This window comes from Acomys russatus, chromosome 21 (genome assembly GCF_903995435.1).
Source record: "Acomys russatus chromosome 21, mAcoRus1.1, whole genome shotgun sequence".
NCBI classification, from domain to species: domain Eukaryota; kingdom Metazoa; phylum Chordata; class Mammalia; order Rodentia; family Muridae; genus Acomys; species Acomys russatus.
In genome coordinates this window covers 15,811,776-15,825,866 of record NC_067157.1, presented here as the reverse complement: position 1 = coordinate 15,825,866, position 14,091 = coordinate 15,811,776, and the positions used below count along the sequence as shown (strand labels likewise).

The 14,091-nt window shown below is 39.6% G+C and overlaps 1 protein-coding gene across 1 annotated transcript in view; it reads left to right on the top strand.

Annotated features, from left to right (window-relative positions):
- The window catches only part of Frk (fyn related Src family tyrosine kinase), a 103,487-nt gene that overhangs the window by 36,347 nt on the left and 53,049 nt on the right, over positions 1-14,091 (top strand). Inside the window, exon 2 of the mRNA XM_051164092.1 lies at positions 12,120-12,241. Coding sequence (XP_051020049.1) covers positions 12,120-12,241 — 122 coding nt within the window. The remainder of the gene's footprint in view (positions 1-12,119; positions 12,242-14,091) is intronic.

Sequence of the window (14,091 nt, the reverse complement as noted above, 5' to 3'; positions counted from 1 at the left end):
AGAAATGAGGATATTTTGCCCAGTGGCTTGTTAGCCACATTTGAAGCCATCTCCATAAGGAGGTTCTTTGATGCTCATCATCCTCTTTGAGGTAGGCTGGATATTGCCAGGAGTTAACCTGCCTTATTGCCAGTGACTCTTTAAAGTAGTAAAAATATTTTTAAATGCCCTATTCTGCATGTCTCTGAGGTTTTTGAAGGCCTTATCTAACTACCCTACCTTATCTTTCTGTAGAATCATATCTATCTCTTGCACCTAAGATGTATATTCTTGTGATAGAAGTAGACCAGCAACTGACATAACCATGATCTGATCAGCCAATAATCAACTCGTATAACTTATTTATCCTAAATAGCCTGCAATAGCACTTTCAAAGTATTGGAAGCAAACCTTGTATTATAATTGAGTTTTACGGGTACAATACCTCATGTTAGAGTAGAAATATGTATGTATAATCACACCATCATTTTTTAAATCAAGAGAGGACAATCAAGGCTACACAGCGAAACCCTGTCTCGAAAAACCAAAAAACCAAAAAACCAAAAAAACCCCAAACAGTTTAGCTTTACCTTTAAAATGTTCGATTTTTGAAAAATTACTGTTAGTACTTTAGAAAGGCTTCTTGAAATGTCTGCACCCATCATATGTGATATCATCTGTAACTTTCACATCCTTTAGGCATTTATTTGATGCCATTTCACTTTCTCCGTTTACATTTAGTTTTGCATACACCCAAAGGAACCTCTAAACAGTATACAGAAGTTAATGCTCAGGGCCATAAAATCCTATTGTGTTATTTTCCAGGACCATGTTTAAACCGAAAGGCTTGCTCTCCACAGCTCATAACTGCTTATTATTTCAGACCTACCCTGGAAAGCTTGAGAACAAACCCACTTTTCTTAGTCCCCAGTCTGCACAGTTTAAGTAGATCACATGGAACGCTTTGTGCGCGTGCCAACGTGGGCTCTGCTTACTATTTGCATGACAAACAATTCAGTTCCATTTCATTCTCTTCCCCTCTCCATAATATCTGAGACTGAGGCCCTTGCCCTGACTACCCTATATGTACTTCACCCCCAAAATGAGGCCAAAGTGATGAAGTCTAAAGTGGAATTGAACTTGAAGTGGAATTCTTCTTGTGACAATTTTTGTCCCCTGATCATGTGACTGACCAGAGCTAACTCATGACTAGCAAGATCTGCCTTGTTGCTTTACCTTGTAACAAAACTTGGGATGCTTCTCTCTGGGTTAAGCTTCTACAGTCTTAAAGTATTGAGTCAGCTTTAGGTTCTGAGTACGAGACTCACGCCCCTAACAGCCACTCGCTCATCATTCATGGATTCAGTTTACAGTATTGATAATGTATTTAGTGACTGGTGTTGTCCTTGGCCCAGGGATTGGAGTGATAGCCTTAAATCATAGCCGGTGTGAGCTTTCAAGTGTAGTAGGAAAGAGTAGAACTTAATCAATTATGCGCCAACTGAAGTCAACCAAGGAAAAGAGTGTGAAAGGGAGGGAAGGCTCCCAGTGCCCAGCCATGCCTCATCTGAAGGGATGAATCCTTTCTGTACACAGCTTGAAGGTGTAGCCCCAGTGGTGAGTGGAAGTCCGTGGGCAGGAAGTGTTCTTTTATAATTAATCTGTCATCATCCACCTTGCAGAAATCTGTTCCCCTGGACTGTTTGATTCCCGTAGCTCTTGGATCCTCGGGTTCTGTGTGTCCACATTCCAAAAAGTAGATTTGAAAACTCTAAGATTTAGAAATATCTTTCATGGGTCGCGAAGGAAGGTCAAACCCTATTATGTAGGCTCCCGAGGGCCCCACTGCTTGTCCTTTTTGTCTTCGATGAAGAGGTTAACATGACATTTTAGTACGCACAGAAGTTGTTCTATCAATTGCCAAAATTATGGAATCATATCTCACTGACTTGTGGTTTGGTAATTATTAATTACAGCTGTTGAAGAGAGACGCTTTCTGTTTCCTGAAATTATCCCTGTGGCCCTCTGTTTCATAAGCTAGGCCTGTGCTTGTCAGAATGCAGCCCCTGGGTGACCTGGTTTAGAATGTCCCACTGCTCTTGGGACCTGTAGCAGTGGTCCCACCTCAGACCAGTTTGCAGTGTTTGCCTTGTACACACTGTTCCTAAGAACACAATTTAGAAACTGGAGTTTGAGAACAGAGTCCTGGGGGATGTTAGCTCTTGACAGCTAGCCCTGACTGAGCAGTACAGGGGACTGGCATGGCCCATTTTCCACAGTGCTTTCTCCAAGGCAATTCTGAGGAATGAGGAATATTATATTTGTGAAACTGCCTCTTCAATGAATTCTGTGTTTAAAAAAAAAGTCAGAAAACTAATTTCAGATTTCAGGAAAAACCACCAGTGCTCTGGAGCCATCCTTTGTTTCCTGACAAACAGCCTGTCTACACCAACAACAGAAGGTGCACTTTCCGGCACTGGCTCTGTCTGAGCTCTGACAGGGAGGGACAAGTGGGTGTGTGGGCCTGCTCAGTGTCGGCCATTTGACTGTCCTAGGAGCTGCATTTTCATGGGAAATAAATGACCTTAAATTACTGATGATGGCCTTAGAACTGGTAGTTATTACTTAAGTGATGTTTAGTGACTATCTGGCTGCTCCGGATCAAATTATCTTTTTTAAAAAAAGAGAATGGGTAAACCTGTTCTGCTGTTTAATGAATTCTGTGTCTGGCTTCTTGGCTGCCTGGGAAGCATGAATTTACTCTCAAAGAGCAGTGAAAAAAATATACACCTATGCATTTATGATGGGAGTTACATACACACATACAAACACATACACAAACACATACACGTACATACACCATCATGCAAACATATAAACACACATGTACACATACTATGTATACATGTACATGCAAACATACCAGAGATATACACACAAACACACACACATATATATACACATATATACATTGCATACATGAACACATGCATACACATAAGCATATACATGCTTATAACACATATATACCACACAGGCACACAATACATTAGTAAACAAGTACACACATATGTATTGACACCATACATACATGCATACACACATACATACCACATATGTCACACATGTAGACACATACACATATACGAACACCACAAACCCTTACACCTACATACAATTTTAATTTACGTATTTTGGTTTTTATGTGTTTAAGGGACATGTATGAAAAGAACTCCTACTTCAAATATGCCACTCTAACTCAATATACTTCATGTGTACATTGAGTTTTCATAAAACATTCCTCTTCCTTTTAAACAGATCTCTCTCTTCTTCTTGGTTAAGGGATCCTAGAGCCCAAGGAATTCCTTTGAGGATGTTCACAGCTTCTGTTGTCTTGTGTTTCTACACACGTCAGTGATGGAAAATGCACGAAGTGGTGGCCGTTGTTTATTTCTCAGTTAGAAGCAAATGCTTATAGGTGTTGGCTAAGCTGAGGCTGAGCATCCTGGCTATGGGCTTCAGTTTTAGGTCATCACTCATTTGGGATTCTGTGAGAGTCCATCCGTGTTTTTTCCCACCCAGCTCTTTCTATTCTTCTGATTGCTTCGACACGAGCAGCATACAAGACAACTCTCGGAATCCTCCTATCATGTTCTGCTGCACATGGAGAGGAATTTTAAAAGACTTCATCTCCTTTCTGAGTTTTTTTTTTCCCTCTCTCTCTCTAGTACCCATCACCTTCAAATACACTGTGCTGTTCAGTCGGTGTTCACTCTGTTTACAGAGTGTTTACTCACTCCTGCTGCTTTCACCTATGTCTGCTCGCTCGTCCTTTTTCTTTATTCCACAAACTTTTAAAACCTCCATCTGAATGCCAGGCAGTTCATCACTAAATAGAAAATTCTCACCAGGCATGGTAGTTCACACCTGTAATCCCAGCACTCTGGAGGCAGAGAGATCTCTGTGAGTTTGAAGCCAGCCTGGTCTACGATGAGAGTCTAGGACAGCCAGGACTACCAGAGAAACCCTGTTTCAACAAACAAACAAAAAACAAACAAACAACAGCAACAACAAAAACACAAAAGAAAATTCTCCCCTATACTATCCTGGAGAAATCTTTTTTTTTTTTTTAAATAATGTATGTAATTTTATGTACATTGATGTGGGAGTGTCAGATCCCTTGGAACTGGAATTACAGATAACTATGAGCTGCCATGTGGGTGCTGAGAATTGAACCTGGGTCCTTTGGAAGAGCAGACAGAGCTCTTAACCACCAAGCCATCTCTCCAGCCCCCTCCTAGAATAATCTTAACTGGCCTTTTCCTCCAACTTATTCCTTTCTCCAACTTGCCCTATAGACTGACTGTGTAGTTCTTTGTGTACCCTTACAATTGCATGCCCTCTGCCCTGCCCTGACTTCCTACTTAAATTGTTATCTCTTCCTTGATACTTTAAGAGTCTCAAAGCAATGATTACCAGGCCATTTGCTTTTTCATCTTTTCACAATATAGTTAGTATGAAATTGACGTTAATGACTTTCCAGCATATTAACTACATAGAAAAAAAATAATACAACTACTAGTTATGTAGGTAACAAGATATATTAGGTTTTAAAAGGTTACAATGCCTTCAAGTTGTTTGCAGTACTTCATTTTGGATCAGGAATTCTGTTGTCATTTAGCGATGGCATGGTGGGCACCGCTGCAGGATCTGAAAGCCTCGGGGCTTTTTATTTGGGCTCATGGTAGGTGTGTGCTTGCTAACTGGCTCACTCAACTCAACTTTTAGACCAGTGTAGTTAGTGGTAATTCCCAGTAAAGAGGATATCAGTCATATCATTTGAGTCTATTCAGTGCTTTAAGTAAAATGGAAGGATACCATTCACAAGACTGGGAGTTCTTAAAATTGAGCAGATTAACACATTCTTTGAGAGCCTGGGGAAATGGCTGAGTGGGTGAAACACTTGATAAGTAAGCCTGAGGGTCAGAGTTTGGATTCCCAAATAAAGAGGCAGGTGATCTCTGTAATTACAGAAATCCGAGGAGTGAGGGAAACCCTAAGGTAAGCTGGCCAGATAGAGTAGCTACACTGAGTACCACTGGGGTCAGCAAACATACAGCCTTGATGTATTAGGTGGAGTGCAATCAAAGAAGATGCCTGAAGTCAACCTCTCTCCTCCATGTACGCACACGTGTATGTGTATCTGTATACACATGTGCCCACACAAATGTTAACGTGCATTTAAATACACCTCTCCACTTATGTATACAAACACATGTGGCCCCTAAAAATTCCTGTTTTTTTTTTTTTCACGATAAGAAATAAATATCATTTCAGAAGGGAACTAGGAAGCTAAGTGGCGCTGCACTTTCAGAAATTAGTATTCCACACACCCATTAACAAGCATACTGCTATGAGAAGGCTAACAGTGACAATGAAAATAAACATTTGCGATACTTTGTGAAATAGTGCATTGAGGACATCTTAAGGTCAGTTGTTTTTGGCCTTCATGGAACATAAGGAACAAACTAAGGGCTACTGCTTTTGACCTATTCTTCTAGTTTCTAGGGTAAACAGGACTATAAATATACAAAAACTAAGCAGATGCATTAACATTTACATTTTATTTTGGGGCTGATTATTGGTGTATCATTATACACTTGCACTTGTTTGTATTTTATTTCAAAGACAAATCAACATTGGCTTCCCTCTCCTTTGACACAAATAGGGAAGGTTCTGAAATGAAATCCTGTTTTGTGATGGACTGTCTATCTGAACCTTGTTGTAGTCTCTGTACTTTCTCCCATGAGTTGTGTGATGAATCATGTGCCTTTGAAAACCACCGAGGGAAGTGGGTTTGAGTTATAACAGGATTCCTTAATGAACAGTCACCTCTTCCAATGAGGAACCACAGTTTAGTTCCTTCAAAATTCCCCATCTGAGCTATTAAGGTGTGCAACAGCAACAAAAAATGCTTTATAAAATGGTCCAAGAATAAGCTTCCTGGTTTCTAATGTGACTACATGTCCTACCCCAAATACTCACCTTGAGTGATGCCATCTGTGTAAAATTCTTTACTTGTGTGCAGACAATGGGGTTTTGTTCTAAAGGATGGAGAAGTCAGCCTCCTTTTTTCTTCTTTATGTTCCTGTTCTCCCCCCCCGCCCCCCAGAAAAAGGAGGCCAGATAGGAATATATAGTCAAAGACTAATTAATATCAGACCGGCCCTGCAACTGGTTGGTAGCACATAGGCATTTTATACTGCAAGATATCAACAAGCACTGAAGATTAAATGAAAACACATTATCTAAAGTTCAATGTTCAGGATCAACAGAACTATAAATGCCATGTCAAGGTTCAACGCATCAATAGTTTTATCAAGTATTTAGTTAACAGCTTCAAAGGACATATGGCCAATATTTGCCATTAGAGATCTGTGAAGATACCATATGTGGTCCTTGGTCTAGAGAGGCCTTTGGCAAAAAGTGACTTACCAAAAATAAACGAGTAAATTAAAAATTGGTGCACTGTTTTGTCATGCTTGTGTCAAATCTGAAGTGCAGACACTGAATAGGGTAGGAATTTGGGGATGCAAGTTTAAGTGCGAATTTAACAGATGTAGGTGAGACAAAGTTGGACAAGTGGCTGATGTCCACATGGCGGAAGAACTGACATCCCACTTCAGTAGGCTTTATTTCATAAGCAGTCTGAACAAAACAGCCAGCTAAATCAAAACAAAACAACCAGCTCCCCAACCAACAACTACAGTAAACGACCTTGTCCGTGTAGTGAGATGTACCTGGACATGCTTTCAGAGGACAAATCCAGGGATGTCAGCCTGGGGAAGAGGCAGACAGATGGCTGTATATGAGACTCGCGACAGCTTTGGTAGGCTCCTGGATTTGATGAAAACAATAGAAATGATTAAGATTAAAGAGAAGAGATGGTGCCCTATTACCATGATCTGTGTGTGGACCAATTAGAGAAAGGTCTTGGTGAGGGAAATAGGAAAGGAAAGGAGGAACAAATAATCCTGTTAAGAATTGCTGTCTTTCCTTTGCTGTAATTAGGCCACATGAAGAGAAGGAGAGGCAAGGGTAGCTGGCCCTTAGTCAAGGAGGCACTGAGTCCAGGAAGAGTTCATCGAAGGGGAGGGACCTGATTAGCTGGTACAGGAACTAGACAGAGGCCTTCCTGGTAGTGTTGATGACACATAGATGCAGGGGAGTGATACAGAGATAGGGAACCACAGGAGCTCCAGGGTACTCTAAATGGAAGAGCTTTGTTTATGTGTGATAGACTGGAGGTGGATGAAGGTACCCTGCTAACTGTATGCATTTTGTAATAGAGCCACTGAAGCCTCCCGAGCCGTGCTCGTATGGGACAGGAGTTGGTTTTATTCATTGTGACACGTGCTGCGATAGGCGATGACAGCAAAGACATCCCAGCCCCAGTTCCAGTGTTGTGTTGCTCTAACCTACTTGCTATGTAGGGAGTTTGCCAAGTTGACCTGCACATTCCTTTCTTTGTTTTCTCAGGAGACAGTTCTTCCCTCACTTCCACTGCCCTTGGTGTCTGAAGACCAGCTGCCTTAGCTTCTATGGAGACAGAATAATTTATGAGAGGTCAACTTTTTTCAATCTTACTCAGCATTTACTGAAAATGGTGCTTCTCTTCCTCCTCTTTAAAAGAGAGGAAATTATATACATCTGTTCAGAATTATGTGTGACCTAGATACCTACTTTTTAACCACCCGATGGTGCGGCTCGGACTGTAGTTTAACATCTATTTGCTTGTCTGTTTCATAGTGGCATAATGTCTTATGGATAATGATAGTATTTAGATGTGATGCTATTTACTGTATTTATATGTGATATGCTTTAATGCTGCTTTTTTTTTTTTTTGGGTGTGTGTGTCAGTTGTGAGCAGTGTGTGTGGTGTATGCACTTAGCATGTATGGACCCGCAAAATTGTTCCGTTCCTTGAGATAGGGTCTCTCACTGAAACTGGAGGTAGGCTGGCAACCAGCAAGCCCCAGAGATTGTCCTGTCCCTGCCCCGTGTAGGAGCTAAAGACTTGAACTCAGGTCCTTGACCTTGTACAATAACAACTCTGACCCACTGAGTCCCTTTATTTTCCTTAATGCTGTCATTGTTTTTTAAAAACAGATGAGCCCTTGCTACTCATAATACAGATTCCATTAGTCTTTTCGAATTAATAAGATGGCATCTATCAAGAATGACAAGAGAGGAGGATCACTCATGACAATTAGAGGTGTAAGATCACACTCATATGTTAACCTGGGTCCCGTCACGACTTCAAATCCAGCACTCGGGAGGCAGAGGCAAACGGCTCGCTGTGAGTTCAAGGCCAGCCTGGTCTACAAAGTGAGTCTAGGACAGCCAAGGTGACACAGAGAAACCCTGTCTCAAACAAACAAACAAACAAAAAAACCCAAACAAACAAACAAAAAATAAATCAAATCTAGAACATCCAAAACACTATCCAAAACAGATACATGGTTCCGCCGGCATTTTTCTTGTATCTTTCAGTTTTGATTGTCACAACATCTTGAATCTTGACCTGGTAATGTGTAGATTTTTCTAGCATATTATTAACTGTCTCCTTATAGTCATCTGTATTTGAGTAGCTGTTAAGTTGTTCTGCAATTCCGTCTTAGCACAAACCTTCACGCCAGAGAGAAGGACACGGAGTGAAGACTGAAGGTCCTCAGCTGTTATTCCCATTGTCTCCCACTAATCGTGGAGATGTGCAGACATCCACAAACATGCATACAGGTGCTTGTTTTAAAAATATAAACAAATGTAGCATTCCTATTGCTCTGTAGCTTAGCAGTTTCATCTGACAGTGACCTGCAGATATTTCCACATCTATATGACAGACACCTGACAGTTTTTTGGTCATATGTGTCTTACTTCCACGACGGGCATTTATTTTCTCTGTTTTCATCTCAAGGAAGCATTTCTTTCTCACAGTATCCAAGTTATTATAGGTTTTTTTTTGGTTACTGTATGTCAGGGTATGATATAATAGAAACATTATTTTCCTTAAGTGTCAGTAAAGTATATGTGTTTGTATGCTTGCGGTGTCATTTTACTGGATAACTCCTTTTCCCACCTAAGTGTCAAACTTTGACTTATTTTCAGGTGTCATGTACAAATTTCTAATTTCTTGGCTTTTCTGCACACCCATAGTTCTCAGATTCTAGTGTACATCAAATTCACCTAGAAGATTTTTTTTATGCTCCTGATTGCTGAACCACAGGCCTGGAATGTCTGCTTGATTAGGTCTGGAGTAAGGCTGTAGAGTTCCCATTGTAATGGTTCCATGCAAAGCTGATATTCTTGGCCTAGAGACAGCATTGTGAGGACCATAGACCTACATGACTCTGTAGCACTTCACATCTCCTTTGATGTTTAGAGGGCCCCTCTTGGCCCTCACTGTTCATTCACTGCCCAGGACAGCAGTTCAGGGAATGGTTGAAATGTTTTGTTGGACAGCCAGGCCTGAAGTGTGTGGTTCTTTCCAGAATGGTGCCAACGAAGTCTCTAAAAGTCAGAGCCGATGGTCTTGGCAGGAGAGTCAACCTCAAATTAAGGAAGAGTTTCCACAGGTGCAAAGGGTACATGAAACACTATTTCCCCATCAGACTTGACAGTATCACATGCTCTAAAGTTTACAATCCACAGCAGGTGCGTCATCTTTGAGTATGAAGGATGACATTATAATGTGACTGCAAGCAGAAAATAACTTTTTATTTATATTCATTCCTTCCTGATGGGACTATAGCCAAGCAGACTTCTAAGTATTACATAAACAGATACACTTAGTCAAACAGTCAAATTGTATCTATGTAGGAAAGTCCAGAGTTGTCCAAGCAGAAGTTCTGAAAATTAGTAAATAATTTCTCTACAAGTGAAGACTGTCTTATATTTAATCATTGGATTTGGACAAACTTCTCACTTCTATGTATCATGGGCAGAAGAAACATCATTCACAGACAATTATTCCAAACACAAATGTAATGTATGCACATAAGACTTATATAATGGAGTATTTATACATGAGAATAAAATCTAGGAGATACCGTAATTTTTAAAAATGTAACTTGTTAGAGAAATTGATGCATGATCAATGCCCTTTGAATCAGGAGAATGCACAAAGATGATCACTATATTTCATCCTTGTTCCTTGCTGGAAATAGATGGAGACTTTTTTTTTATCATTTCTGGAAACACTTGGCTATTTTAATTATTCATTTACAATAAGCATGTACATATCTATAAAATATGTACAGTTTTGGAAAATGTGCTTGCTTAAGTTTTGTAAAAATGAGACCACAACATCCTTTTGTGCCCTTACGGTATATTTGTTTTAACCTCTATGCAAAATTCCACTTAATTCCTATAACTGTTTATTCCCTATGATGGATAGTAATATTCTGTCTTTTTAAAATTTATTTTATTTATTTTTCTTTTTTATGGTGCTGCGTACCCAACCTAGGCCCTACATCATGCCAAGTACACATTCTACCATGGAACAAAGCTCCCTGCTCTTGCTTTCTGTGTGCCAGTGATAAAATTTTTTTGGTGAGCTTTCTTGGTGCATATCCTTGAGGATATAAAATATAGAACTGGGGAGTGACTTTGAGCAGCACAGAAATACTCAGCTCCACCAGCTGGTGCCAGATTGGTCTCTGAATAGGTCATTTTAAACTGTTGCTACTAGAATCGCCTAAATGCTGCTTGACATCTTCCTAACACCTGACAATAGGAGGACTTTAACTTCATCCAGTTGTAAAGTATGACATTATATTTTATTGTTACTTTATATATAATACTTATGTATGGCATAGGAACTGGCCATAGTGCTTATTTTTATTCGTTTTATATTTTTTATTTTTATTTATATTTCATTAGTTTCTTGACTTTTCTATTCCTGTGAATTGTCCACTTAAAGCCTTTCCCATGCATTTCCTGTTTGTCTTTTATTGATTATTGACTCCATGGTACAATTTGAATACCAATCATATCTTGGTTATATACTTTGCAAATATTTTTCAAAGTTTTGTGGCTTTTATTTTATAATACTTTTTTTTGGGAATCGAAATTTAAAGTGTATTGTAATAAATAATTCAAAATCTTATCAGATTTGTCCCATTAGTGTCACATATCTGTTTTGTAGGATTCTTTTTTGGGGGGGTTGTTGTTCTGGCTCAATATCCTAAGAAAGTTTTAAAATTCCCCTTTTATATTAGATCTCTTTGTGAAATCAGTGTATATTTGGGAGGGAGCATATATGTGTCCATATTTTTTTAATGGCACCAATGTCATTCACCGAGTTCTTAGCACTAATGTGCTTTTTGGGGTATGAAGTTTTACAATTGTGTTTAGAATTAGAGTGTCTTTGACAATGAAGATATGTAATTCCTGGTTTGATCGCACTCACAAACTTGTTTATTCAATATCTTACTTATATTTCTGTGATAATGTGTTTGTGTACATGGCCAGGGGAGCAAAGATGGAGGTGAGTGTAACACAGATGACTTATTGCCAGGCAGAAAAACTCCTTTTATAGTCTGCTCACTGAAGAAGTTTTCCTTAGGTTAATAAATTTCTTCTAAGCACATGAAACAATTCCACATTACCAAGGGCTTCAGTAGTGATGGAGGCAGAAAAAAAAAAAAAAAAGAATGAATGAAGAAAGTATTTTTAATTGTTCTCATCTTAAGGGTGGTGGGAAGTTTAATGGGGAGTGTAACATGTAGTCTTTTGTGCGCATGCTCATACAAGCATCAGATCTCAGAAAGAGTTAATGGTGAGGAAGGGTATGGAGCAAGCACCAATCAGATTTCGGTATGGAGCAAGCACCAATCAGATTTCTGCTTCATACCTTTATTTTAGGACTCCTGGAGTAGGTTTCTCATGATAGACGTAGAGATACAGAGATCTAGACGAGATCCTGAGAAGTCCTCTCAAGTACCAACAGCCACCGTTTATATGTGTGATGATTTTACTGAAGAAAATCAAATGTTTCTGATGTTGGAATGTTCTCCTCTTGTTCTTTTCCCAATGAGCTCTGATTGGTTAATTGAGGTTTACATCTCTCTCCTTTTTAGGTGGTTCTTTGGCACAATCAAAAGAGCAGATGCGGAAACGCAACTACAGTTTTCAGAAAACCAGACGGGCGCCTTCCTCATCAGAGAGAGTGAAAGCCAGAAGGGGGACTTCTCCCTCTCAGGTGCGGGTCTTGCTCGTTGTGATTGGCATATGCATTTGAAAGTTTGCAGTCACGGACTTCCTGTGTGTACCTGAGTATGCTAATGTTAAAATTTCCTGATTTCTTTTATTCACATTTTCTCCAAAATTAAACCTATGGAACTACTCAGGAATAACATCAAAATTAGACAAAACTCTCCTATGGCTAGACGTTTCGACGAACAGTTCCCAATATGTGAACTGTGGAGATAAAATGAGAAGTATAGGAATCATGGGGTTGAGTTTTGTTTTACCTAGCTGTCCTTTTGAGAAATGATTAAAAAGAAGCAAAAATTGCACTATTATCAAAACTGATTTGCAAGAGTGCAATTTTCTTTTCTCTTCCCTCTGTCCCCTTCCTTCTGTGTCTTCACTTACCTTTATCGGAGAGCGAGGGAAAAAATGTTGAATGAAAATGCATTTAGTAGGCCTACTGGATGCATAACTTTGCCAAATACAGTCCAAAGGAAGGGACATTGCTCCATTGCCCTAAGGAAACAGAAGTTTAGGGGATGTGAGATGCATCTTCACAGTGGTAAACATGCATGTCTACTTTCTCAAGTCTGTGTTCCAATCTGTTTGCGACAATGCAGAATATCTTGCTTAGAGCTGCCACCCTAACCCACCTCTAAGTGAGAGACTCTTACCTTGTCTAGATCTCTGTATCTCTATGTCTAGCATGAGCCTGTTTGTATTTTTTCCCCCATTATCATCCTTTTAAGCATGTTATATTTCTCTGACTAGATTACACTTTTTGGGGGGTGTGGGATTTTGCTTGCATGCATTTCTATCTCCCTGTTATATGTTAATCATGATCTTGTGTATTTCACGATGTCTTGTTGGCTCACTAGAAGTTGTGGTTACCTTCAGAAGGCCACACTGAGCTCACCTTTTAGGAACTTGACTAGCAACCCCAGACAAGTTGTGCATACTTGACACTCTTTAGTCTTCCACAAGCCTGTGGTGCCAAAGGTTGGGAAGGTGAGTTGACCCTAGACAGAATCAAGGGCAGTGGTGTACACATAGGTTTTGTGTTGGGTCTGTACTTCTGCTTTTGATGATTCTGGCACTGAATTGGTGTGATATTCTAGAATCAGATGGACCCAGCATCATCGTTGCTCAGCTCCATGGATAGAAGGACAAAAATGCTGTTTTGATTTTCATTCTTGAGATGTGCCTAATCATCCCTGATTTTGGAGATGGCGCTGACACATACAGTAGTAATAACATTATTTAATATTGGGGTTGGCCACTCATAATAGATACTCTAAACAGTTGTGACTTCACACTAGAATATGCCTGTGTAAATCCACATGATGGAAGTCAATATTTTATACAATGGCTTTTCTTCTGGTTATGAAACAAATCTACACAAACAGAATGAGTTTTTTGTTAGTTTTGTTTTTTGAGACAGGGTTTCTCTGTGTAGCCCTGGCTGTCCTAGACTTGCTTTGTAGACCAGGCTGGCCTCAAACTCGCAGCGATCCACCTGCCTCTGCCTCCCAAGTGCTGGCATTAAATGCGTGCACCACCATGCCTGGCTCAGAACAAGTTAAAAAAAACAAAAACAAAAAAACCCAATAACAATCTAGAATGTTACTAATTGGAGAGGTATTTTTAATGCTGAAAAACTTTCTATTGGCTTCTTTCTATAATTGACCTATATTTATTGATGTATATGCATTTCTATATGCACACCTTTATACACAGGAAATAAAACAGATTATCTTGTAATCAGTGAATACCTACGTACATCTATATTTATAACATAAACATGTACATACATAAACATTTGGACACACATGTGTGTTATGTGAAGCTAGCCTCCATTTC